This window comes from Festucalex cinctus, chromosome 19 (assembly GCF_051991245.1).
Source record: "Festucalex cinctus isolate MCC-2025b chromosome 19, RoL_Fcin_1.0, whole genome shotgun sequence".
NCBI classification, from domain to species: domain Eukaryota; kingdom Metazoa; phylum Chordata; class Actinopteri; order Syngnathiformes; family Syngnathidae; genus Festucalex; species Festucalex cinctus.
In genome coordinates, this window is record NC_135429.1 from 14784976 (window position 1) to 14809541 (window position 24566).

The 24566-nt window shown below is 37.0% G+C and overlaps 2 protein-coding genes and 1 long non-coding RNA gene across 3 annotated transcripts in view; 2 read left to right on the forward strand and 1 right to left on the reverse strand.

The window, feature by feature from the left end:
• Positions 1-2184: 2184 nt before the first annotated feature.
• LOC144007769 (uncharacterized) lies at positions 2185-21251 on the reverse strand. Its single transcript, XM_077507645.1, has 4 exons — positions 21218-21251; positions 5195-5338; positions 3354-3497; positions 2185-2597 (listed from the first exon to the last, which is right to left on the reverse strand). Exons 1-4 carry the CDS (start codon positions 21249-21251, stop codon positions 2548-2550), a joined length of 372 nt encoding a protein of 123 aa, XP_077363771.1. The 3' UTR covers positions 2185-2547.
• Positions 7884-8346, forward strand: LOC144007884 (uncharacterized). The gene is made up of 2 exons (XR_013280443.1): positions 7884-8097; positions 8182-8346. It is a non-coding gene; the product is annotated as an uncharacterized LOC144007884 (long non-coding RNA).
• crybg2 (crystallin beta-gamma domain containing 2) overlaps positions 9720-24566 on the forward strand; it is a 30946-nt gene continuing 16099 nt past the window's right edge. The window contains exons 1-4 of the mRNA XM_077506388.1: positions 9720-10040; positions 13529-13631; positions 17020-17178; positions 17314-19739. Coding sequence (XP_077362514.1) covers positions 9859-10040; positions 13529-13631; positions 17020-17178; positions 17314-19739 — 2870 coding nt within the window. The 5' untranslated portion in view covers positions 9720-9858. The remainder of the gene's footprint in view (positions 10041-13528; positions 13632-17019; positions 17179-17313; positions 19740-24566) is intronic.

The following is a 24566-nucleotide window of genomic DNA, read 5'->3' on the forward strand; positions in this document are numbered from 1 at the left end:
ACTCTGCCACAGTACTCAGACGTATGAAATTAGACACAGTCCTTATGATATAAGGGGTACAAGTATCTACAAAAAACCCAAAATAAGAACAAATATTAAGCAAAGGTGTGTCTCTGTAAAAGGTGTTAATTTGTGGAATAATTTGGGAATTGATCTGAAAAAATGTGACTCACTTCTGGAGTTTAAAAATATGTTTAAAAGTAAAGTTAAAAATTTTTACTTTATGTCAGACCAGAGTATGAAAATTGTAAATGTGAGTATGAGTATATGATTTAGATAGGTATTATGGGATATGTCTAGGAAATTCATGTATATACGTTATTGGCAAATGTACGCATGATGAAGTGCACTTGTATATATAACCAGGTTTATACATTTTATATAAAAAAAATAGTAAACTAGTTTTGTATTTAATGAAATAAGTTTAAATATACAAAGTAAAAGGGGTAGGGTTAGATACGTTTTTAACTTCTTCCTGCTCCCTTTTGAACATGTAAACTGTAATTGATTGATTGATCATTTTATTGAGGTTTTCTTTTTAATTTCTGTTTTTCTGTTGTTTGCTTGCTTATATGTTCAATAAATCAAATCAAATCAAGAAAAGTTTTTAAGTTGTTTAAGTTAATTTATTTTGGTCGAAACACTGGCATTTGAGCACGTGCGCCACTGCCCGTTCCGTGACTCAAACAAGTCAAAATTTTGCTCTTTCCAGTAATTCTCTCTGATAGTTGATGAGTCTGTTTCGATTTTGCGTGGGATGAACTGTCATTGACCCAAAAAAAAAAATACAAACACACATACTTCCTTTTACTCTGCGTGGGAGAACCCAGACCAACAACACCTACGCACAAGTGAGCTCGAGTAAAATCTCCTCAAAACTCATTTGCGCTCTCATACAGGAACAATGACATCATCGCTTCTGCTGAGCTGTCATGTCAAACACAATACCAACTGCGAGTCATGTGGAAGTGATATACTATACAAATTATGGACACATTTACAAGTGAATTGATTCATAAAAAACTATCGATTCTTTGACCTTTAAAATAAAGCAAGGAGGCTCCAAGGGTGAAAGAAAAACTATGAGGCTGATAATAGGAGAATGCAGATGGTGGCTTACCAAAACATATGTAATAATAATAATAATAATAATAATAATAATAATAATAATAATAATAATAATTTGTATGAGGTTATTATAGTAATAGTGTGTTTTGTTTTCAAAATATTATTATTATTATTAATTCCATCTCTGGTGTAATAACCTGATTGATTGATTGAATATTTCTTTTATAATTTAATTGTAGTATTATTATTATTATTATTATTATTATTATTATTATTATTATTATTATTATTAATTTAATATCTGCTGTAATTTATTTATTAATTGATTAAATTATTTTATTATCTGTTCTTATTGCTGCTGGACATGTAAATTTCCCAGAGGGAGCCATCCCAAAGGGATCAATAAAGTCAAGTCTAAGTCTAAGTTTAAAATAACTGACTGGTCACCAGTCAATCACGGAACAAAACCGTTCACGCTACAACTCAAAACCAATTGGACAATTTAGTGCATTTCCGAATGTCATATGGACATTAAAGGAATTTTACAGGGCTTGTTAAGACATCACATACGTGTGGTGGCTTCAAAAGAAACATTCTCTTCTTAGAAATGACGACAAGGCTTGGGTGATTCAATGCACTATAGAGAGATTTTGGGTGGGGAGGGGGAAGAAAAATGAAAGAAGAACTAAGGTAGTAGAGTATCAGCAGTTTCACAATTCATTTCCTCGTTCACGTGCACAGCTATAGTCGACAGCAAGTTGGAAAAATGTGTTTTTAAAAGGTAGTAATTGTACGTGAGAAATAATGAAAATGTAAAATTATCGGCAAAATAGTAATGTTTGACTGCCAAAAATGGCTAAAAAAGTCAAGTATCCCTTTAAATGATTACAACATTCCTACAAAATCACAATGTGGTCCTGGCGGGCTACCTGGTGCCCCATAATGATGACCCCGTACTCAACAGCATGTACTGCACAACCTTGACAGGTAACTCAACTCAACTCAACTCAACTCAAATCAAGTTTATTTATATAGCGCTTTCAAACAGCCTGAACTGTCACAAGGCGCTTTACAGAAAGGCAAAAAAACAAACATAACATAAAACATTAACACCAATACAATACAATCACAACAAATCAACATTCTTCCATCCCTACATACGCTTTGATGTTTGAAGCAGTTTTTAGATGAAAGAGGACAGAATCAGCCTCCTTTCAGCAGTTGATCAGAGACGTGATCTCAGCATGCATGACGTCACACACATATGCTACAAGCTAAGTTTGCTTATAAGCTAGCTCATAAACAAGCAGCTGCTGCGTTCGCGATGAGCAACATACACACAAAAAAGAATGGTCCAATCATTGTGTGCTAGTTCAGTACCTCCCAATTGTTGAAGCTGAAGGTAGTCTTTTCCATTCGAAAGCTCTTTCTTTGCAAGGCGCACCTCTGTTGTTTTTGGCCATTGAAATTCATCATCCATCAATGTTGTTTCAGGATTACTTGTCTCGCCTGCAGTCTTCTCTCGTTGTCTGCGGAGCAAAAGCAGGGTCAGTCAGTATCCATTTTAAGATTCTTCTATTTGTTTTCAAATCTCTCAATGGTCTTGCCCCACCTTATCTCGCTGAGCTCTTGCACCACTACACACCTGCCCGGTGCCTCAGGTCAGCAGACCAGACACAATTGGAGGTACCGAGGGCTAAGCGGAGGCTTAGAGGAGATCGAGCCTTTGCAGTTGCCGGTCCCTCCCTTTGGAACGACCTTCCACTAAATATTAGGCAGTCCCCCTCGTTATCCTCTTTTAAATCACGTCTTAAAAGACATCTGTATTCTTTTCTTTTGGCGCACCATGAGACTTGTTCTTGGTGTTTTGATGTTTAGTCTACTTATTTATGTATTTATTTATCCCTTTATTCACTACTTCTTATTTATTCACTGATGTAAAATGTATTTACTTGTAAAAGAAAAAAAAACCCTGTATTCGCACTTCAAAATTTTTGCTTTGTTCTTGTTTACTGTTAAAGCGCTTTATAAATAAAGTTGAGTTGAGTTGGAAATTTTAAAATGAGATTTTATTCTTGATTAGGAACGTTGTCAATCACAGGGAACAAAATCGTAGGAACATTGGTGGTGAACCTGACACTATCCAAATAAAATGTACTATTATTAGAATGCATAAATGCTCTTTTTAAATGATTACAACATTCCTATAAAATGGTGAGCCCTGCTCTATATAATGTACTGTACAACCTTGACAGGTAACCAATCATTGTGTGCTAGTTCAGTACCTCTCAATTGTTGAAGCTGAAGGTGTTCATTTCCATTCGAAAGCTCTTTGCAAGGCGCACCTCTGTTGTTTTTGGGCATTGGAATCATCATCCAGCAACGTTGTGTGAGGATTACTTGTCTCGCCTGCAGTCTTCTCTTGTTGTCTGCGGAGCAACAGCGGGGTCAGTCAGTGTTTCTTAATGCATCAAAATGGTGGAACTTTTAAAATAAGATTTATTTTATTCTTGATTAGGAACATTGGTCGTTTAGGTAATGTTTTGAGAGTGAATAGAAAGCCAAGTACACCCAGCTAGACTTCATTAGTGTCAGGAAACGTCCACAGATTTCATGTGGCGTATCTTCCATCAAAATGTGATTTTCAAGAATTTCAAAATGGCTGCACAGTATCAAAATTAGTGGGAAAATTCAATGTTCAACCCCCGAAACATCCCTTTAATCCAGGGGTGTCCAAACTTTTTCATTTGGGGGCCACATACAGAAAATCAGGACGACGCAAGGACCACATTGTATTTAGTCCTAAAAATTGTACAAATAATTTATTTGTGCTTTTGCATATTTAGAAAAATGCTACAGTATATAAACCAATTTATTTGTAATATGGCAGTAGGGTTAGTATTGTATAGGTTAGGTTAGTATAGGTTCCGTTTTTATTAGTTTTAGTTCTTTAATGAATGCTGAGTTTTAGTTTAGTTTTAGTTTTAGAATTATTAGTTTTTTATGTGTATTGTGCGCAATATTTAAAAAAAAAAAACAGCATGGGAGCAACATCAACTGAAGGTGCTTTTCTATTGGCTGCTGCTAGATGACGTCACTTCTGTTTGTCATGCTTTCAAACGTCATTATTTCAGTTTATAGCAAAATAAATCTACTAAAAATTACATTTAAAATCATCTCCAAAGGCTCATGCATTAAATTAATTACCAAAGACTAAAACAAAGGACATGTTTGCTATCATTATAGTTAGTTTTAGTTAGTTTTGTAAACATAAAATGTAGTTTCAGTTTTCGTTTTTAAAAAGCATTTTCGTTTTTTTTTTTTATTTCGGTAACAATATAGTTTTTTGAATTTTAGTTTTATTTTGTTTGTTTTTGTTTTTTTAACTAGTTGTAGTTAGCTAAAAATAATCTTTAATGGCACCTGTTTTTCAACACCCTCCCTTCTTACTTTGACCATCTCCAAACATTTTTGTTTTTATTTTATTTGAACTGAGTCAAATGCCATATTTCGCATATGTCCCGGGCCACTAAAAAATGGACGGCGGGCCGAAAATGGCCCCCGGGCCATAGTTTGGACACCTCTGCTTTAATTAAAAAATAAATAAATAAATAAATAAATACAACTGTTGAGCTATATTGACATTTCACAATTTTTGAAAACTTTTAAATGGTGCTACATGTTCAAAAATGGTGTGGGATTTTTATTTTATTTTATTTTTTTACTTTATTTTTTATTTTATTTTTATTTTCACCTACCCAATTAAAATGACAAAGTTTTGCCAAAACATGACATGTTGAGAACATTTAGCTCCAGACTATTTTTATTATCTGTTCTTATTGCTGCTGGACATGTAAATTTCCCCGAGGGAGCCATCCCAAATGGATCAATAAAGTCAAGTCTAAGTCTAAAATACCTAAACTGGTCACCAGTCAATCACAGGGAACAAAATCGTAGGAACATTGGTGGTGAACCTGACACTATCCAAATAAAATGTACTATTATTAGAATACATAAATGCTCTTTTAAAATGATTACAACATTCCTATAAAATGGTGAGCCCTGCTCTATATAATGTACTGTACAACCTTGACAGGTAACCAATCATTGTGTGCTAGTTCAGTACCTCTCAATTGTTGAAGCTGAAGGTGTTCATTTCCATTCGAAAGCTCTTTGCAAGGCGCACCTCTGTTGTTTTTGGGCATTGGAATCATCATCCAGCAACGTTGTGTGAGGATTACTTGTCTCCCCTGCAGTCTTCTCTCGTTGTCTGCGGAGCAAAAGCGGGGTCAGTCAGTGTTTCTTAATGCATCAAAATGGTGGAACTTTTAAAATAAGATTTATTATATTCTTGATTAGGAACATTGGTCGTTTAGGTAATGTTTTGAGAGTGAATAGAAAGCCAAGTACACCCAGCTTAGACTTCATTAGTGTCAGGAAACGTCCACGGATTTCATGTGGCGTATCTTCCATCAAAATGTGATTTTCAACTATTTCAAAATGGCTGCACAGAATCAAAATTAGTGGGAAAATTCAATGTTCCACCCCCGAAACATCCCTTTAATCCCAAAAACATACAACTGTTGAGCTATATTGACATTTCACAATTTTTGAAAATTTTAAAATGGTGTTACATGTTCAAAAATGGTGTGGGACTTTTATTTTCACCTACCCAATTAAAATGACAGTCATTAGAAATTCCAAAGTTTTGCCAAAACATGACATGTTGGGAACATTTAGCTCCAGATTTTATTTTCTCCTGCATTTAATTTAAAAAGTTACGAAGTCCAAACCTGTGTGAGTCACGCACACTTTACTGTTAGTTTGTCAGCCAGCAGTGAAAGGCCAAGCAAAGTACAGTCGTGGGTGTGACTGTTAAACGAAAACAAAACTCAAGGCAACCTGCTTTATATAACTAAAAAGGTTCAAGCGTTAAGACAAACACTTTGAATTGCTCCATATTAGGGAACTTGAAGTGGAAACTAGGACAAATGTTTAAAAATTACATGAGGAATTCTAATTTAACCATGTTCCACAATCTCTTGATATGTCACGCTCGTGTTTGTGACTTATGGAACCTCATGAGAATATAGCCTAGCTATGTAGCTTTCGATTAGTCGCTTTTTTTTTTTCTTCCAAAACTTACATGGAAATATTTCACTCATGGTAGTAATGAAATGTATTTTTTTTTTTTTTAAGTACAGAGAAAAGCTTTAAGCACACTAATTTGACATAGCCTACCGGTATCTTGATTTAGTCAACACCTTTATTTTTGTGTATGCCGTCTTCTACTTAAGTCAGTTGAAAAAGACGAGTGTTTCTCATTTCCGGTCCTCAGATCCCCCTAGCCAGCCTGTTTGGCACCTCTCCCAATTCCCAATGCAGCTGATTCCAATGACAGCTAATCAGCCAGCTCTGGAGAAGCCTGACAACGATCCTCACCTGCGTCGCAATTTGTAATTTGCAACGTGTAACAGTGCCACACTGGCAAACTCGCGTGACTATAATTATGTGGTGGAATTCTGCCGCCATCCAGTGGTAGAATTTGCTACTTGGTTGACTATAAGAACTAAAAGTGGAACTCTGATCAGTGACCGCACAATGTCAGTGGAGCGTTTACGGAAATTAAAATTACCTTTCGTAAAAGCAACATTTGTACGGCCTTTGTTACTTTTAGAACTAAAGATTTTAGGAATACATATAAGGAAGCCATTAGTATTAGTCAGTTTTACAGAGAAATAGAAGGAAAATCGAATTATACATGCCCTGTTCATTTTTTTATTTTATTTTTTTTTAACTCAGGAGGAAGTGTTAGCTCATTTTTTTGTGAGGTTTACAGTGGATCCCAGAACACAGACAAAAAAGGTGAATTTGCAAACAAATTTATTTACAACAAAAACTAGACACACAGGGAAAGGTACAACCAAAAGAACTTGCAAGTTGCAACGGCAAGAGAAAATTTACTAACAAAAAAAACAAAACAAAAACACACGCAACAATTAAGCGGAACCGTAAACACACTTGCCAGCCCAAAAGGACATCAAGGCAAAGCACAACAAAAAAAAAAAAAAACCTTCAAGAACTTACAAGGAATAAGACGGGAATGTAAGATCAAAGTCGTGGTCGCAAACGAAGTCTAGGAATCGACGCTATCTTGGACTGATGCATGAGCAAGCGAATGGACAAATGACAGGAGTAGAAGCTGCCTCTTAATTAAATACACGAGACATAATTCGCTGATAAGCAGCAGCTGTGCAGAGTCTCACGGGCGCCATCGCAGGTCAGGCTCAAACTGGTATTACAACATGACAAGACTGCACAGCCCGCAGACATGGAACATGACATATTTATCCTATCAAAACATAAAGTTTCCAACAACTTGATGCCAACAACATCAAACAGTTCTATTAAATAGTTTTATTCGTGTTGCTTTATGTCACCGTTGCCTCTGATGTTTCCACACAGGAGCATATCAACCATGATCAGCTACTTTCTATTTACGATGTGTTTACATTGTGTCCTCATCCGGAGGTTAAACAAATCATAAGCCTCCTTTGTCAAAGAAAGGAGGATGTAGGGGATAAAAGTAAACATTTCTTAGAAAAATAACATGATAACAAAAAAAAAAAAAAAAGTGTGGGACTGACCTTTAATTTTGATTTGCTGTGCTTGCATGTTGGTGTGAATTGTTTAAATTATTGTAGTTTTTCTTTGATTTGTAAAAGTTTTAGTTGTGTTGTGTAAACTTTTTTTTTATTTTCTTGAAGTAATTTGGGTCAGGACACACCCTCTACTCGGCCCCACTGAACATTGGCTGAACGCACCTGTTGCCTATCATGACAATTCAGTGAACATAAAAGGAGGTAGGTTGAACAAGAGGGACACGGACGGCGCTGCAGGGGGCGAGGGTGCTGCGGTGTCAGTGAGCACGCGGGGAGAGGAGGAACGCCAGCCCGAAGCTTGCGGTGGCGGCGGAGCAAGACGACAGCCGGGGAGCTCGGGCGGTTGGACGAGAGCCGCCCAGGCCCGGTGAGTTCCAGCGCGCATTTACGGCAAATTTACGGCAAATTTACGGCATACCCCCCACTGGAAGTCCCTTCTCCTTCCCCACAGGAGTGCTGCTGTCGGCGTGCGGGTCCCAAGTCGCAGATGAAGAGTGGAATCTACCACCCCGAGTCCAGATGTCTTTATTCCTGCTCTAGGATGAACTTTTAAGTTACATTTTGTTGCCTTGGTGACTTTTTATTTTCATCTGTTCTAAATAAACTGGTGTTTTTTTATTTATTTTCAATCTTGGTTTTAGTCACTGCCCACCGCTGGGTTCTATTTCGTCCCTCCCGACCGCCAGGTGGCGGTGCTGTAACCAGCACGGAATTTTCGGGACTCATAGGACCTAGTTACATTTGTAACTTTCGTTTTAACCTGCGATTTTAAAATTGGGTTCTAGTCCCTTCACTAGATGGTGTTGTCAACAAATTAACATAGCAAATTATATTTGATTGTACTGCCCGGCCACAATAGCTTAAATTATGAACTCATTTTAATTACCACCGCATTTCACTCCACCGTTTATATGTCCAAAGTGAAGCTAAAGTTAGTAACATAATCCACAACAGCAGCTTCTGAACAAAGGGCACCATGAAAGCGACAATTGTGCCAAATTTGCATGGATCAAGGACTTTTGGGTATGACCCGTTCCAGAATTTGGCCAAAGGCAAGCGGGGGATGTGAGAGCTGCTCTGCAAAACCGGTCCATCTTTAAGCATCTGACACTAGCACACAAAATTAATATTTTTTTGTCTTCAGGCCAAAGGTAGACGGCAATTTTAGAGCTTGGTTGGGTACACACAGAGCAATGGGATTATTTTATCAGCCTCCTGTTGCTTATTTTTTTATATTAAAAAACCTTACTATACATGGTCGTTAAAAAAAAAAAAACAGTATACATTGTCTTTGAATTCCTTTTTTAAACACCTTACTATACAGTCAATTTAAAGATATAAGTTGCCTTGCTAAACATGGTCATAAAAAACAAAACAAAAATCGCCTTACTAAATATACATGGGCATAAAAAAAAAAGTCTTTACTATACATTTAAAAAAAAGTCATTTAAAAAAATAAAAACGCCTTCCTATACATGGTTTTTTGTTTTGTTTAAAATATATATACAGTAAAAAGCGCCTTACTATACATGGTTTTATAAAAATAAATAACCTTACTATACATGGTCGTTTATAAAACAAAATGCCTTACTATACTTTTTTTTTTTTTTTTTTTAAACGCCTTTCGATACATGGTCGTTAAAAAAAAAAACGCCTCATATGGTCGTTCACCCCCCGTAAAAAAAAAAAAACTTACTATACATGGTCGTTTAACAATGTTCATGTGACCCAGTCTAATGTTTAATCATCACAAAAAATAAAGCATTTTTATAAATAAATAAAAAAATAAAAAACTAAGGCCAGCAGAGGTAAAATACAAAAAATATAATAAGACAAATACTACATTTTCCAAACGGGTCAATTTGACCCACAAAACTAACAAGGGGGTTAAATATGCAAACACATGGTAATAATGGGCGTGTCTACGACTCGTAGGTGTGTAACCACGCGCGCCACGTCCTTTATGCTCCACTAGAGGCTGTATGTATGAAGTGAACCTGTCATCTGGCAATATCTGACAACAAAAGCACCATCCTTCAGGCGTCTCCGCGGCGCGTACCATTAATGTAATTCCGGAATTACGGCGAGCTTCTCACCCGCGGAGCTTGCTCGGTGCTCAACGTGGAAGATGGCGAAGAAGACGTTCAGCAAAAAGTCTCTAAAGAACTTGTTCTCCAAGAGCGATCCCAACCTGGACGAGTCGACGGCGAAGAGCGCGGAGAAAAAAACGGAGGAGAAAAAGAGGTTCAAGTTGCCAAAGTTGAAGATAAAGTCGAAGGGGAGCCCTTCTCAGAAGCAGCATGTGTTCAGGTGAAGTCTGTGCTTCGTTTTGGGGGAAGCTAGTTAGTCATCGGTCACTAGGAACACACGCACATTTGACCCCTTCAGATGGCTAAACAGAATTGTACAACACGCTAATGCGCTTTAACTAAAGTACTCACAATTTTTAATTGCTTTAACTGCAGCGGTTTTTAAACTTGCCGTTCCTCAAGCCATCCATATATTTGCATGTAGTCTGCTCAAAACATAAACCTGTCATATCAAACTCACCATTGGCGTGAGCTCTCAACATTTAATTTTTTCCCCTTGAATATGAGTGAATCCACCTATTTTTTATCCACCTCATGTGAGGCTGTTTTGCCACTTGCTATGAAAATTCCAAATGACATCAGGTGATTATATGAGCAACTGTGATGTCATTTTCAGTCGACAAAAGTGACAAAATGCCACCCCCCACCACCCCTCCCACGGAGATCTTGGACTTATGATGCATTAGTGGAAACTGGGAAGTCGGACATTTCCTTTTGCAAGAAGGAAAGTTTGCTGGAGGTCAAAATATCTTTTGATGACCCAAACAAAAAAAAACAATTTACCACTATCCGCCATTTTTGGTTTACTTTTGCCTTGAACGCTTTCAGGTCAGAATTAGGAAAATCCAACTGGGACATTTCAGATTTCTGACCTTCCTCGAATGCAGCATTATGCATTATTATATACACACCAAGTTACCATGGCTCCAATATGGACAAGTACTACCGAAAATGGATGTATATAAATATTGTATTAGCAAAATGCTGCTCAAATGCAGGTAAATAAGGAAAATAATTTCAGATCTTGTTTCAATACTACTCTGAAGCATAACATGTACAACTCAATTGAAAACACCCTCTTCTAACTGGGTACTTAAGCTGCGTTCAGAATTTACATATCCCATTCAAACTCATGTTAAATGGGAGTCGGCACACTGATGCATTATTATTATTATCATCATCATCAACATCATCAACTGTTCTCTGACCTGAGACACACTTGAACTCTTCCCAGTGCTGACTTTGTGGACCATTTCACAATTCCCTGATGATTGCATTGTTTTATGATTATGATTTATTTATTTATTTTAAACTGGAGGAAGGTTCAGTCTATTTGGATCAGAAACATTGTTTGTGTATTTCATTAAATAGATTTTACAAAATAGGAATATTTTTATGAAGTAGCTGCTATCTTGTTCATTCTGACTGGAACTTTTTTTTTTTTTCTAATATGCTGGATCAAAAACAAGGTTACTTTGTAAATTGGTTACTTAAATTGGTCAAATTTTCACTATTATATGGGGTGACTTTTTATTCAATAAGTTGGTGGATGTGTTGCTAATGTATACGGAAGTGAAATGCATTCACTTTTGGGGAACATCCTGTTTTTCTGACTAATTTTGGGGAAGAGCTTTGCTTTTTTTGTATGTGTATTTTAATTTATTTATTTTCTTTTCTGTTTTTTTTTAAATATTTTATTTCTCTTTTATGACATAATATTTTTCTGCCATAAAATAAATGTGCCGAAAACAGGAGGAAAATTACGAAACAAAAAATACACATTTTATTTCTGTTTTATGACATTAATATTTTTCTGCCATGAAATAAATATGCCAAAAACAGGAGGAAAATTACAAAAAAAAATAAATGAAAAAAAATAAAATAAATAATAACAAAACTCCAAAACAGGAGGAAAATTACTTTAAAAAATAAAATAAAAATAAATAAAATAAAATAATAAATAAATAAATAACATAAAATAAAACAAGTTTAAGATGGTGGAAATGCAAAAACAAAGCCATGGTGTTGTTCCTCATGTGCTTACAGACTACACCAACTGCCAGTGTGTGAACTGTTTGCATAGTGAAAAGACCAATAAATGATGTGTTTGCTGAAGAGCTGCAGACTTCAGGACTAGGGCAAAGGTTAACCGCACATTTTTGCTCTGAAGACAGTCATATTTGGCTCAAAAATAAAAAGTGAAGAAATTGTTAATAGCAAAATGACTTCAGGATGCAGATGTATATTTTAATCCAGTGAGGAGTAAAGTAAAGTATGTATTGATGTTAACTTTATTTTATGAGGAATGTTTAACATTAACTTGTTTTATATACATTTTGTTGTTATATGTTTACATTTCCCACAATTCTGATTTCATCGCAAATTGGCTGTCTCAGCAATAAATAGTTTGCATCTCACAGTTCCCAGGGATGGTAAAGTCTCACACATATGCACAAGTTCCCCTTTCAAGCACAAGGTAAACACACCCATAGCACCCTTTAGGGGGTTTGCAGCTGTCCTGAATGGAATGTCCACACCAACCTTTGTTTATGGCAAGCAAATTAGTAAGACCAGCATCATATACTGTACATATCTCTCTGAAAATGTCCTTTTATAGCAGCGTTTTGCTCCAAAAGCAATCCCTAGTAATTCAATAATTACTATAATGGCTCATTTGTAAACAGGAAGGAAACATACAGGCCAAGCGTGTGTTCCTCACGCACTACTGACTGACGGACAGGGATTTAAAGAAAAGAATGAATGTTGACGAACTTGACGGATTGTCAAGAGCACAACAATGGTAGCTCTGTATGTATGTTTATGTTTGCAGTTGCAGATTGTTAAGTACACCCAGCCGGGTGCAGTACATGTGGTCATTGCAAGACCCTCAGATGTTTTGTTTACGCTTTTGAGGGCTATTCAGGTGTGGGGTGAAAATGGTATCGAACATCCCTAATTATTATCATCAATTAAATGCCTTTGTTGAAGCAACAAGCCCCGATTGTTAAAGCAGCAATCTCCTCTCAGAAGTGGCCGGAAGACCTGTTCAAAACCGGAGTGCGGGAATAAAAAGCTGTGCCGGTATGCTTAAAATGGCTCGGAGCCACAAGGCTATAAATTTTTTCTTCAGCATGATTGTCAGCTTGCTATGTGGCTTCCTGGACCTTCCAGTTGTACAAAGCAGTGGAGCCAATGTGTGTATCAAGTGACTATTGTGCCATCCAGTTGATGCCTTGACAGCTTTTGATTGCTGGATTTAAGTGGACGTGCTAGCTTGTGCTACGTAGCCTAATTCAAGCAATGATTCTAAAACGGCAAGTTGCAGAAAGTGAATAATGTACCTCATTCTGAATTGCATGATTTGTTTTCATGCATGTTTATGCTGTCAATTAACATGATCGTAATGGTGCTACTTCGCTGCAAAAGTCACACTTACAGAATATGGAATGGTGTTCCAAGAAACACAACGTCAATCTCTGTTTAGCCGGTTCTGATCAACATTCTCCAAGCAGTGATTCACTACTGTGTTTAAAAAAAGACCTTTGTAAGCTCGCCTATCGCCAGGGCAACATTTTGAAGTCCGATGGTCTCAAAAACATCACCTCGCATTGTGCAAATCAAAAATTTCAAACCTGCTCGGTTATTCTTCATTCTGATGATCGAATGTTGATTTATTATTTAATTTGTGCCACTGTGTGATCTCCTCAGTCCTGCTGATTCCATTACCAGTCCAGCGGAGGTACCTGGCTGGGCTGACGACGTCTTGGACAAGACAAACTCGTCTATATATGCCACTGCGCCGAGGTCAAAGGTCAGTGACATAATCATTGTCATGTCCACTCGCCCAGTTCTTTCTTGCATATGGTCTGGTAAAGTTTTGGTGGAGTTCAAATCAAACCACCATTACATTTTAAATTCAAAAGTAATTGCTGTTCACTTTTTTTTTGTGTGTGTGTGTTCATTTGAGGTTAATTGGATAATTGTTTCAGCCTATACAATCCGCATCGCCTTTGAACTCAATTTACCAACTGAATTGGCAAAAATCGCTGTATAACATTGTGAAGACTTGATACTACTGCCGTTTTATAATCCTATCAAAAATCAGGAAGTTCTTGTTATGCAAACAATATAATAGTCATATTGGTGTTGCTGCTCCATGATTTACAGTACAATCTGGTGGATGGTTGCCAAAATTATTGGCAATTCAGCCTATGAAGCTCTGGGAATCGATATCCAGCAATGATCAATCAGATGTTCGGAATGAAGCGTTTTTGAGATATTTTGTTTCTGGGCTAATCCACAGAAGGGATTCTCAAAGTGTGGTACAAGTGCAACTGGCGGGACTCAGACTCCCTCTAGTGCTATGTGAAAGAATTATTTATTTATTTATTCATTTATTTATTTATTTATTTTATTTACCTCAAGTACAATTCAGTTGTATTTTATTTTTTTAAATAATTATATTCAAATTTTTTGAACTGTTTGTTTTCAATCATTTATTCAGAATTATTATTAAACTGTTTTAATTTAACTCAGGGGTGTCCAAACATTTTCGTTTGAGGGCCACATACACAAAATCAGGATGCAAGGGCCACATAATGTTATGAAGACAAATTGTGTTTAGTGTTAATTAAAAAAAAAAAAAAAAATAAAATAAAAGTGCTAATAATGTGGTTTTTTTTTTGCATATCTAAATTGTGACTAAAAAAAAATTCTGCGTGTCAAGAAAATGCTACAAAATATAAATACATTTTTTATAATGATTAAATTTATTATACATTTTATTAATACAATTTGTAATTGCGGCACCTCTTTCTTCAACACCCTCCCTTCTTTGGCCATCTCCAGACTTTTTTTTTCTCCCTCTGTCCCAAATGCCATTTTTTATTGTCGTGGTCCACTGAAAAATGGATGGCGGGCCTCAGTTGGCCCCAGGCCGTAGTTTGGACACCATTGACTTAACTGATATTAAATATGTAGTTTAATGTTGCTCATTATGGTGCTACTTGAAGAGCAGAGTATTTGTTATTTTTTTTTTGCTACTTATGCTTGTTTTTATTTTGTTGATGAATTACATATTTCCTTGCCTTAAATCTAATTTCTAAATCTACCTTAAAAGGGATATTTTTGTTTTCCATGCAGTGCTAAGCATCGTCAAAAAAATTCTGATCTGAGTTCTGATAATTAGTATTATTATTATCATCCAACTACCATAATCTACATGTCATCGAAGAAGACGATGAAATTTGGTTTGGCACAAAACATCCATGACTGCTCAGTCCAATAATCTACTGCATTTTCAGCAAAGCTAAGCTGTTTGTCCCTCTTCGATCAATGTTTTTCTCAAGCTAACAATTTTACGCAGAATAAAACATTCACATGGTACAGTGAAATTCAATTCCACACTTGTTTCACTCAAGAGACATGTTTGTAAACAATCCCGAGTCGGCCATTCTCCGCCAGAAGAGGGTGCAAGTGCTCTACCATCGCTACAAAGACAAAAACTCAGCCAAACTTGAGCTGCATAATGTATTACTCATGTGACCTGTTTGTTTATTCCATGACAATTGGGAACCTGTTGCCATAAAACATCGTGTTCTGTGGACATCCTGTTTCATTTGCTAAAGTTCACAAACAAGAAACACGAACTTTAAATATGACACACAAATTTTATAACTATGGTTCTGGGTAATACTTTAAACTTTTTGTTTGAAATCCACACTATGTACGTAATTAAAAAGATGTGATGTTTCATCAAGATGTATCTATGGTTTGGCCTTTATGCTGAAACTGTTGTGAATTGATGTTTATGACAGGCAATTTTTACTTTACAACTTGCAGTGTACTTTTATTGTTATTCTTCCATTCTCATTTTATTTTACAACCCATCCATGACAGAAGGAAGAATTTGAGTTGACACACCCAGTGGAGATTCTAGCGGGTGGGCTCATTGTCATCAAGTCAACAGCCACAAATAGTCAACAACACTCTTATCTCATCGCAGTTTGCATTCATGTGGACCAGTCAGTATGTCTCACTTATATAATGGGGATTATTTTATATACATTATGATATTCAATATAAATATTCTTCATAATGTTCCCTAAGCAATTAAACAGACCATTCAATGAAAATTAGCTTCAGTCTCTCTTTTTCTTTAACATGTTTTCATGCATTGACATTTACGCTCCTGGCAAAAACAATCCACTTGGTGTTGCTCGTCTCGTTTCATTGCAGTGTTGCCTGCGTCACTTCCCAACTTGAAAATGCCAGTTTAATGTTTGACTGTAATTAGAAGAATTAAATGCAGCAAGCATGACTAAGCCAGGACAGGAAAGTCACGTTCTGCGTTTATGTCACGACATATAGAATGCCTTTATCATTTCAGTGGCAGGAGTGGTGGTCATGGCAGGCTCTGAAAGTGTCGGCATTTTGTAATGTATACATGTTAAGCCAGTATTGCGGTGAACTACTTTTGGTTTTAGCTGATCACGCACTTTTAATCTTTGTTTAGGGTGGAGCAGTTGTAATGCTTGGAATGAAGACAGGGTGTTTGCTATTTTTCCCTGCGTAAAGTCTATTCAGACGGAAGGGGAGTGGTTGAAAAGCTTTCGTTCATATATTAAAGGGCATTCCTTCGAAAGAACTCATTTGAAGTTTTCCAATTAACACCCTGACAAGGGCTTTGAAACAACAATCACATTTACCATTTGCATTTTGCTTACTTATACTTTATGTAAACAAACAGAAAAATTAAAACAAGGTAAGTGTGGCTAATATTTTATATGTTTAGTTCTATAAGGGAATTATTTTTAGGAATTTCTTAAAGGGTTCTAAAGTCATAAACACACTGGTTACACAGCATTATGCACAATTAAAAAAATAAAATAAAATAAAAAGCTAATCTAATAGAACAACCCCGTCAGTATTTCTGTCATAAAAAACGATATATTTTTTTCTTCTGTTTTTTTGGCTGAAATCCAGCGATTGCTTGCCATCGTTCTAGCGTTGGGGGAAGAGAGTGCGCAGGGCGGCCGGCAACGTGGCGATTACTAGTCATCGATTTTGGGGGACTTGACACGAGGGAAAGAAAAGCCCTTTAAAAGCACTGTGGCAGGTCTATAAAGCACTGGGGGAAGCACTGAAGAATGATAGCATTTGCTATGTATGTATTCTGATTGTTTGCTTCTACACCGCAGGCCCAAGAATTGAGCTACTCTGAGACAGCTCTCCATAAGCCCAACAAATTCGCCACGTTTTCCTTCAGTCTTCTGAAAAAGCGGAAGAAGAAGAAAGAGGATAATCGATCTCGAAGCACTTCTGGTCTAGATAGCCCTGACATTGAAGAGCTTGACGAGGTAACAGTTTTACGGCAGACAGTTTAGTCATTGATGGCTTGAGTTGACAATGATTGTGAAAGCACTAAACTAGTAGTATTAGTTATATGCAAATATCACCATTATTCACTACATTATTTTATGACCTTTTCCTAGAGACACGCAGACCTCAGTCAGATGGTTGATGATCAGGGCAACAGAAAGGCAAAACTCAGCGTGTCTCAGCCACTGATCGACACCAGCGATTCTTTTGACATCCCATCTCCTCCATCCATGCATTCAAAACTGTTGGAATCATACTTTGCCCTCTCGCAACCAACCCCTCGGACCACCAAACCAGGTCTCGAGGAACATCTAACAAATGGTTCAGAGCATCATTTGCACGACAAAGGTCAAAACTCACCAACTCAAGTCACTCCTGTTCAATCGGAAGAAAAAGAAAACATTCCTGTGGATGACAACAGATCTGAAAGCAATCATGCGTCGAGCTATAAATCTGTGTGGACGACTTCTGCTTCTGCGTCTGTGGAGACAGATTCTCAGTCACGCCAGCCTCCATTGCTGGATACTTCAGATCAACTTCAAGACGAAATGGTCAACGGCAACTTAGACATGAAATGCATTGAGGAAAACCATGATCTCCAGAAGTATAACAGCGATGATGACATCTTGATCAGACAGCCCAGCAGTGCTTCAATATCCCATCATGAAAAGAATGTCCTAGACACCCCAAATGCCGAATTGTCTTACGCTGATGCTCCGGAGCCTGTTCCTTACACAGAATCTCCGCTTGTCCAACAAGATGTCTTATTTCCTCATACTGAGCAATCACTTCCTGAAACTGCAGAGAGTGCACCCAAAACAACTATTAGCAATCATGAACTCAGTCCTCCTATCAATCAAGATATAGTTTATGGAGCTTTGTATGAGTCATTGTTCCCGCACAGTTTCACCTCTGAAATATTGTCTTCACTACCAACAACTCTTGATGATATCTCCCCGGATAGCAGCACTATTACCAATTCAGAACCTGTTATCATTGGAACACCCTCTTATTTTCAGAAAGAAACAAATGTTATTTACTCCAGTCCATCAACTTCAAATGTCACCGGTAGAAATGATGACACTTCCAGTCTTTACAATGAACTGCCATCCCACCAGAGGTTTTACTCTTTCAATACTCCTACTACTTCTGAAGCTCTAATAAACCCTCAAATCCCCGGCAGCGATCTCGCTTCCTCTCCCTATCCCTATTCTGAACAACTCGACAAGAGTCCTTATTCAAACCATTCCAATGCAGGCATCACATTAAACAGTTACAGTGTTTATGAAGAAACACTCACTTCAGTCCCTGTGGATTCAAACTCTGCCCCTCCTGTTTCTGTCTATGGAGCATCCCAAGGGACGCACGCTCAGATTACGGACTACAAACGGAGGGCGATCCTCATAAAAGAGGTAGTCGCTGATGGGGAGAGTAGTGATTCTGGACTTTCCTCTTCGAAACCCAATGAAATGACAACAGCAATGGATTTTAAGCTACAAACGGATGTAAATAAAGAGTTTGTTTCTTCTCCTCCTCCTGGACTCGCAGAGACATATTCTATGCCATGCAGCCCGCTGTATCTGAGTGTAGGATCAGATGATGGGAGCAACGTGGACGTCTATTTCAGCGCAGAGGAGGACAACATGGATCATTTGGATGAGCAGGCACACATTATGGACAAGATAGAAAAAGAAATGTCTGTGGGTCCGTCAGAGGTCAGCAACTTGGAGAAGGTACCACTGAACAAAGAGACAATTGAGAAAACAGAACATATTGTGCTTGTACAAGAGGGTATTGATCTCGAAGATGATATGCAAAATTTACAAAGAAGCCAGAGAGAAGAATTTCAAGTGCCGGCAAATACTAGTACTGAGTTTCTTAAAGCTGAAAATGGAAATATTGAGGAGTGTGTCACCCACGTATTGCCACAGATTAAAGAAGAGGAGTTACTGGCCACACCGGTTCTGCAGGTGAAAACAGCGATGGTATGCGAGTTTGCTGCACCCTCCAGTAACAGGAAGGGGGAGGGGGCTGATGAAACCTGGATCAAGGTCATTGAAGCAGAAGAGCACCTGAATGAAGAGAATCAGTCTTTACGTGATGAGATATACTATCTTCCAGACCGAGATATGCTCGGTCATAAATATTTGCTTCAGGACAACACAAGACCGGAAGATAAAGACTTAAGCACATGTGAACTTAAAGAGGCAGGGGAGACACTTTTATCTATTTCAGATACAATTAAAGAAGAGAGCCAAGAACCAGAACACAAAAGTACGAGCTCTCGTGTAGCCGACGCAGTCTCAAGCATATTCAGCACTGAGCTGGAATCAGACGCCAGTCCAATTGAACACAATAGGGCTACACAGGAGAGTGAGTGGGTGGATACAATTACTGAGAGCGCAGGAAACGGCATACAGCAAGACCAGGTGGCAGTTGAGCTGTCAGACCTTCAAGGAGGCACACACCATCCTGATAGGGAAACTACAGAGGAACTATTTGGGACACAGGAGCATCTGCCAGAAGTCATTAAGCAGCGGTAAGTGTGTAAACAACAAAAACATTGTCATTGTCCAGCTAAGTCTTCGGAATATTGATAAACCGTCTTGGGATGCAGTAAGTAGTTGACAAATTTGTATGAAGGGCAGCTTGTTGTTGAAGTGAAAATGCACAAATTTAGGATGTTTTTCAGTGTGTACGTGTAGCCTAAGGGAAAGTCTTCTACCTACAACGATCGACTGTCGATGTAAAGAGATATACTCCTCATGTAGACCCAAGACAACGAGCCATGTGTGGCCTACTTTCTCAGCTTACGGTCTAGTTACTTGATAAGGCCAATAAATGTGTCAACATTTCCTGTCATAAAAGGAAAGGATAAATATTTTTAATCGGTGGAGTTTGAACGCACTGTTTATGCCCCGTGCGTGTCGGTGCATCAATCACAAAAGAATTAAAAAACGCACATGGGGTATTGAAATGCGCATGATGCACTATATAAGCTTGGTATTAATATTATATTTGATCTGTGCCAAGGAGGTTATGTATTAATCATAGCTAGATAGCATGTTTGGACAGACGCTACAACAACAATCTTAATACCGAGACAATGACTGAGAAAGAACCTAAGCAGGACGTTTTTTTCCTCACTTACGCTAATGTTGTCAGATATATTTATTTTACATTTTTTAACGTTCCCATGCCACAATCTGATGTATTGGGTTTGCTAAATAATTTGAATATAATATGAAAATAAAAAATGAAAATAATTTGGGTTGGAAATTCCCACAAATCCCTTTTTCAAGCTACTCACATTCAGTAGTTTTCAACTGTTGTCTCCCTGAAATCATCATCTTGCTATTGTTGCAGGTTTGTAGACATTAAAGATATATATATTTATTTATTTATTTTTTTAAAAGTCTTTTTCAGTTTCTCTGAGTTTGATATACCACCAAAAGCATATTGCTGATATTGCTAGTTGACGTCTGCTAGCCAAAGGCTAAGCTACATTGTATTTACGTATTTATAGAGTAGTAAATGACTAGAACACAAGTGAGTAATTTTGTGACTACTTACTCAATATTTTATGTTCAATGTGCACACCTCTCCGTCAGTACTGTTTTGAAAATAATCTGAATACAAATACTTGTAATTCTTTTGTAGCTGTCCGCGACCCACTTTTTTGTCCTGATCCGCCAGTTGACTCACTGTTCTATATGCTACCGTATATCTCGGCGTCTTGTGGCGGCCAAGCATTTATAACGAAGTCCCATTTTTAATCCTTTGGTTGCTCTTACTCTCATTCTGAAACAGAATTGAATCAAATGTTGATTGTTCAGCAAATAATAGAGAACCGTAGCTTGGTTTATTTGACAGTTATCCTTGCCCTGCTGATGTGTTGTCGCACGATTAACGATGAAAGCCACCAAAATATGATAGCTACAACTGCTACATCATGTGCTAGCAGTGTCCAAATGTGCTCGTGATATGTTAAATAAATTTTAGAATTTGAGTACTTACAGATAGTGGAATAACCTGTGTGATGTTCAGGCATCCTCGAACATAGCATAATTCTGGTTCCATTTATTCCTCAACTCCTCATAGGTTAGCAGGTGATGCAAAGTTTTAGCTTTGCACAAGACATAACCATGTTGTTATGAAGCAACCACGAGGTGTGCAGGTACTTAAGTATTTAAGTCTGAAGTAATGAGTATTGTATCTACGTCACAACACAGAAATCAGATTGCATACAGATCCCGCATAGGGATGTCAAACTTCAAACAAGTCAGACTTATTTTGACCCATGTTCTACATGAAATAGTGGAAAATTTGGGGGTTTAAAGGCGTAAGACCTTGAATTTTGCTGTGAATAATCATCAGGTGCTACGCAGTTTGTTTTTTATTTTTATCACGCGTGAACTATGCACTGTAATTCTTTTTTTTTTTTTAAATCTGGAATGTTGCCATGCTGTTTCCTAAAATTTAAAGGAACCTATTTTTGATTCTCCACACACATTTATAAACATAACCTCACTGATCCCCTCACTGGTTCAATATCGCCTGTTATAAATTAACTTGGTTTGGTTTGTTTATTTAGCACACATTTAAAAATAGTCCGAGGAGGAAATTAAGCCAAGAGGACTTGTCCAAGATTTCATTCCCTTGTGACAATCCTATCAAATGTAAATGATTGGATAGACTGAACGTGTAGAAAAACTAAAATATCTAATCTCAGAACAAGATTAAATGTATTTTTAGTCACTTTGTAGGATGGTGTTGATCTGAAAGATATATGCAAGTTATTCTAGAGTTTTGGGCTTATAAATATAAGAATGAAATGACAAGATGCAACAATGCCTAGTGGGTATAAATACAATTCAGTTAACAAGGCAAAGAAACTTGAATCTAAATTTGGAATCATCCATGTGATGAGTCAGTGCCTTTTTTTTATTATTATTTATTTTTATTTTGTTTTGTAACTTAATCTGGCCTTTTTCCAAATGTGTCTAGATTCACAAGAACAAGTTTAGATTTTTTGGATGTTGCACGTACTCACATTCCGATTAAGTCCGTAGAAGTACAGGAAAAAAAAGAAAGGAAAAAAAAAAAAGACTGCTTTCAACTTCTTTACCGATGTTTCCCATTGTGACTTCTGTCAGGGGAGGAAAAGTAGGGAGAAAAAAAAAAAAGTACTCAGAAATATGTAAAAGTAAAATCAGTTTTTACTGTCAAATATATGCAATTTTTTTTTTATAACTTGGCACAACAACAACAAAAACGTTTTGGTCTTATTTACATGCAGAAAGTTCTTTTTACTTTCTTGACTAACTATAAGGCGGTTGAGATGCAATTGTACTGTATTTTTGTGCCACATGATGTCAGCAAATACTTGACTCTGCACTTGAATGAGTTCATAGCTTCACAAGCAGCAGAAAGCATTTTGGTTAGGGTTTGTCAGAAGTTGACAACAAAAACACCTGTAAATGGAATTTGTTCAAAAGAAGCTACAAACATGGTTAAAGTGTTCATCTTAACTGAAAGACAAAAGTGCCGTGCCCCAGCCAACACACCACACAGGTTTCGCCTGTGGCAGTCATGAGGTTAAAATGAAGAATCACACTTACAGACATAGGGAGATCCATCAGTCCAATTTGAGGAGCATATGCCAGATGATTCTGAGAGGTGGTGTGTACCTTTGAATGATATCAGAGAACATATTACGCAACAAAAACAAAATTCAGACCTGGAGAATGTGCAGAAGGGTCAAATCAGAAAGTAAAAATCCTGCTACAATTTCCCTTGAGCCACAGGTGCTTCTACTCATCTACTTAACGAGCTACCAGAGCTCCCAATCACATTAAAAAAAAACAAATTGTCAGAAAACAGTAGATCATAAACAAATTGCCAGGAAGCTCTAGGTCATTATACTGTGCTTTATTGCAATATTTGGGTTCACCACCTCGTCTTATTCTTCATAAAGCAGCTTAGTACGGAAGTATGGAATTTTTGGAATTCTGTCACCTTAAAATCCATGATCTGTCACGAATGGATTTGTTTCTTGTCTTTAGTCATCTGCACTGGTTACCTTTGTACTTAATCTCAACACAACATTGTGTACCAGCCTACCTTAGACATGAGTGGAATGCCAACTTCTCAGAGAATTCCCACACATGTGTCAAGCCACACCTTTCTTACAGAAGCCATCTTGGCAAAATCTTTAAAACTGGTTTTGGTTTTGTCGCGCTGATGAATTAGTGTTTGTTATCTTGATGTGATAAAAAATTACCCATCTAAACCAGTATTGCTTTGCTTCATTCAGTCATCAAATAAGCCACCTGCAGTGTCTAATGCAAATTTTGTATTTCAAAAGAAAAAAAAAATCAATTTTAGTAATAATAATGATCATGTTTTTACTGATAAAGCAAAAAAAAAAAAAACAACAACAAAAACATACAATTGACAATATGTTCATTCTCCTGGCTGCAGTCACACTGAGGCCTATTTATTATTTTGGCACACTTGCAAATTTTGGATAAAGCCATTGTATTGGATTGTTTCCCCCCCCTCCCCCCCACCCCAATTTTTCATAGAAAATTACAACTGTTTAATACTCCTTTTCCTCAAATCGATACCAGTACCAAGTGGCGATACCACTAGTACTTAGTTTTGATGCATACATTTCCACAAAAACGATGACAGATCATTTTAAAGGCCTATATCAAATGTAGCATTTTCCTTAAAATTGCATGAAATTAATGACACAAGAGAAACTAAATATATGATTTTCTGAAGGGGTTTCACTGTTTTGCTATCTTTATACAAACACATGTAACATCTAAACATGAATATGAATTTACTTTTCTGTAACCCGCTTGTGTAAACACCTGAATTGAAATATCCTATTTTAGATCTTATTAAAGTCAATGTAAACATACTGTAGTCATTGTTGAAAATAGCTTAAGGCTTTAAATCTCTTCTAGGTGGAAATATTAGTCATCACACACATTCTTTAAAAGATACTTCCACAGCCTGTTACTGAAAGAAAAACAATGCCTAATATTTCAAAGTTTTGGCCGCAGAGCACTTTCAAAACTATGAGATGTCAAATATGTTGACAAGTTGTTCAACTCATTGCCTTTTAAGGTAAAATGCTAAAATTGGATATCTAGGGCTGTATTTAACAATTATCTGCCCTGGATTTTTTTGGGAAATTTTATGTATGAAAAGTACTTTGTATCAAGAAATGAGCACTCGTACTGGCAAACTGATTAGGCAAACATATGGGGTTTACTGTAGATACCTTGGTCATTTCAGATTGATAATCCAAAGAATACATTTGTTGTATATCTAACAATATAAGAACCTAAAA

Excerpts from the sequence above, each read along its gene's own strand:
- LOC144007769 (XM_077507645.1), bottom strand. The coding sequence starts at position 21,251 with ATGCCTGAACATCACACAGGTTATTCCACTATCT. Across the intron at positions 3,498-5,194 it reads TCAGCTTCAACAATTGAGAG|ACAACAAGAGAAGACTGCAG; the intron begins GTACTGAACTAG and ends GTTGCTCCGCAG. Across the intron at positions 2,598-3,353 it reads TCAGCTTCAACAATTGAGAG|ACAACGAGAGAAGACTGCAG; the intron begins GTACTGAACTAG and ends TTTGCTCCGCAG.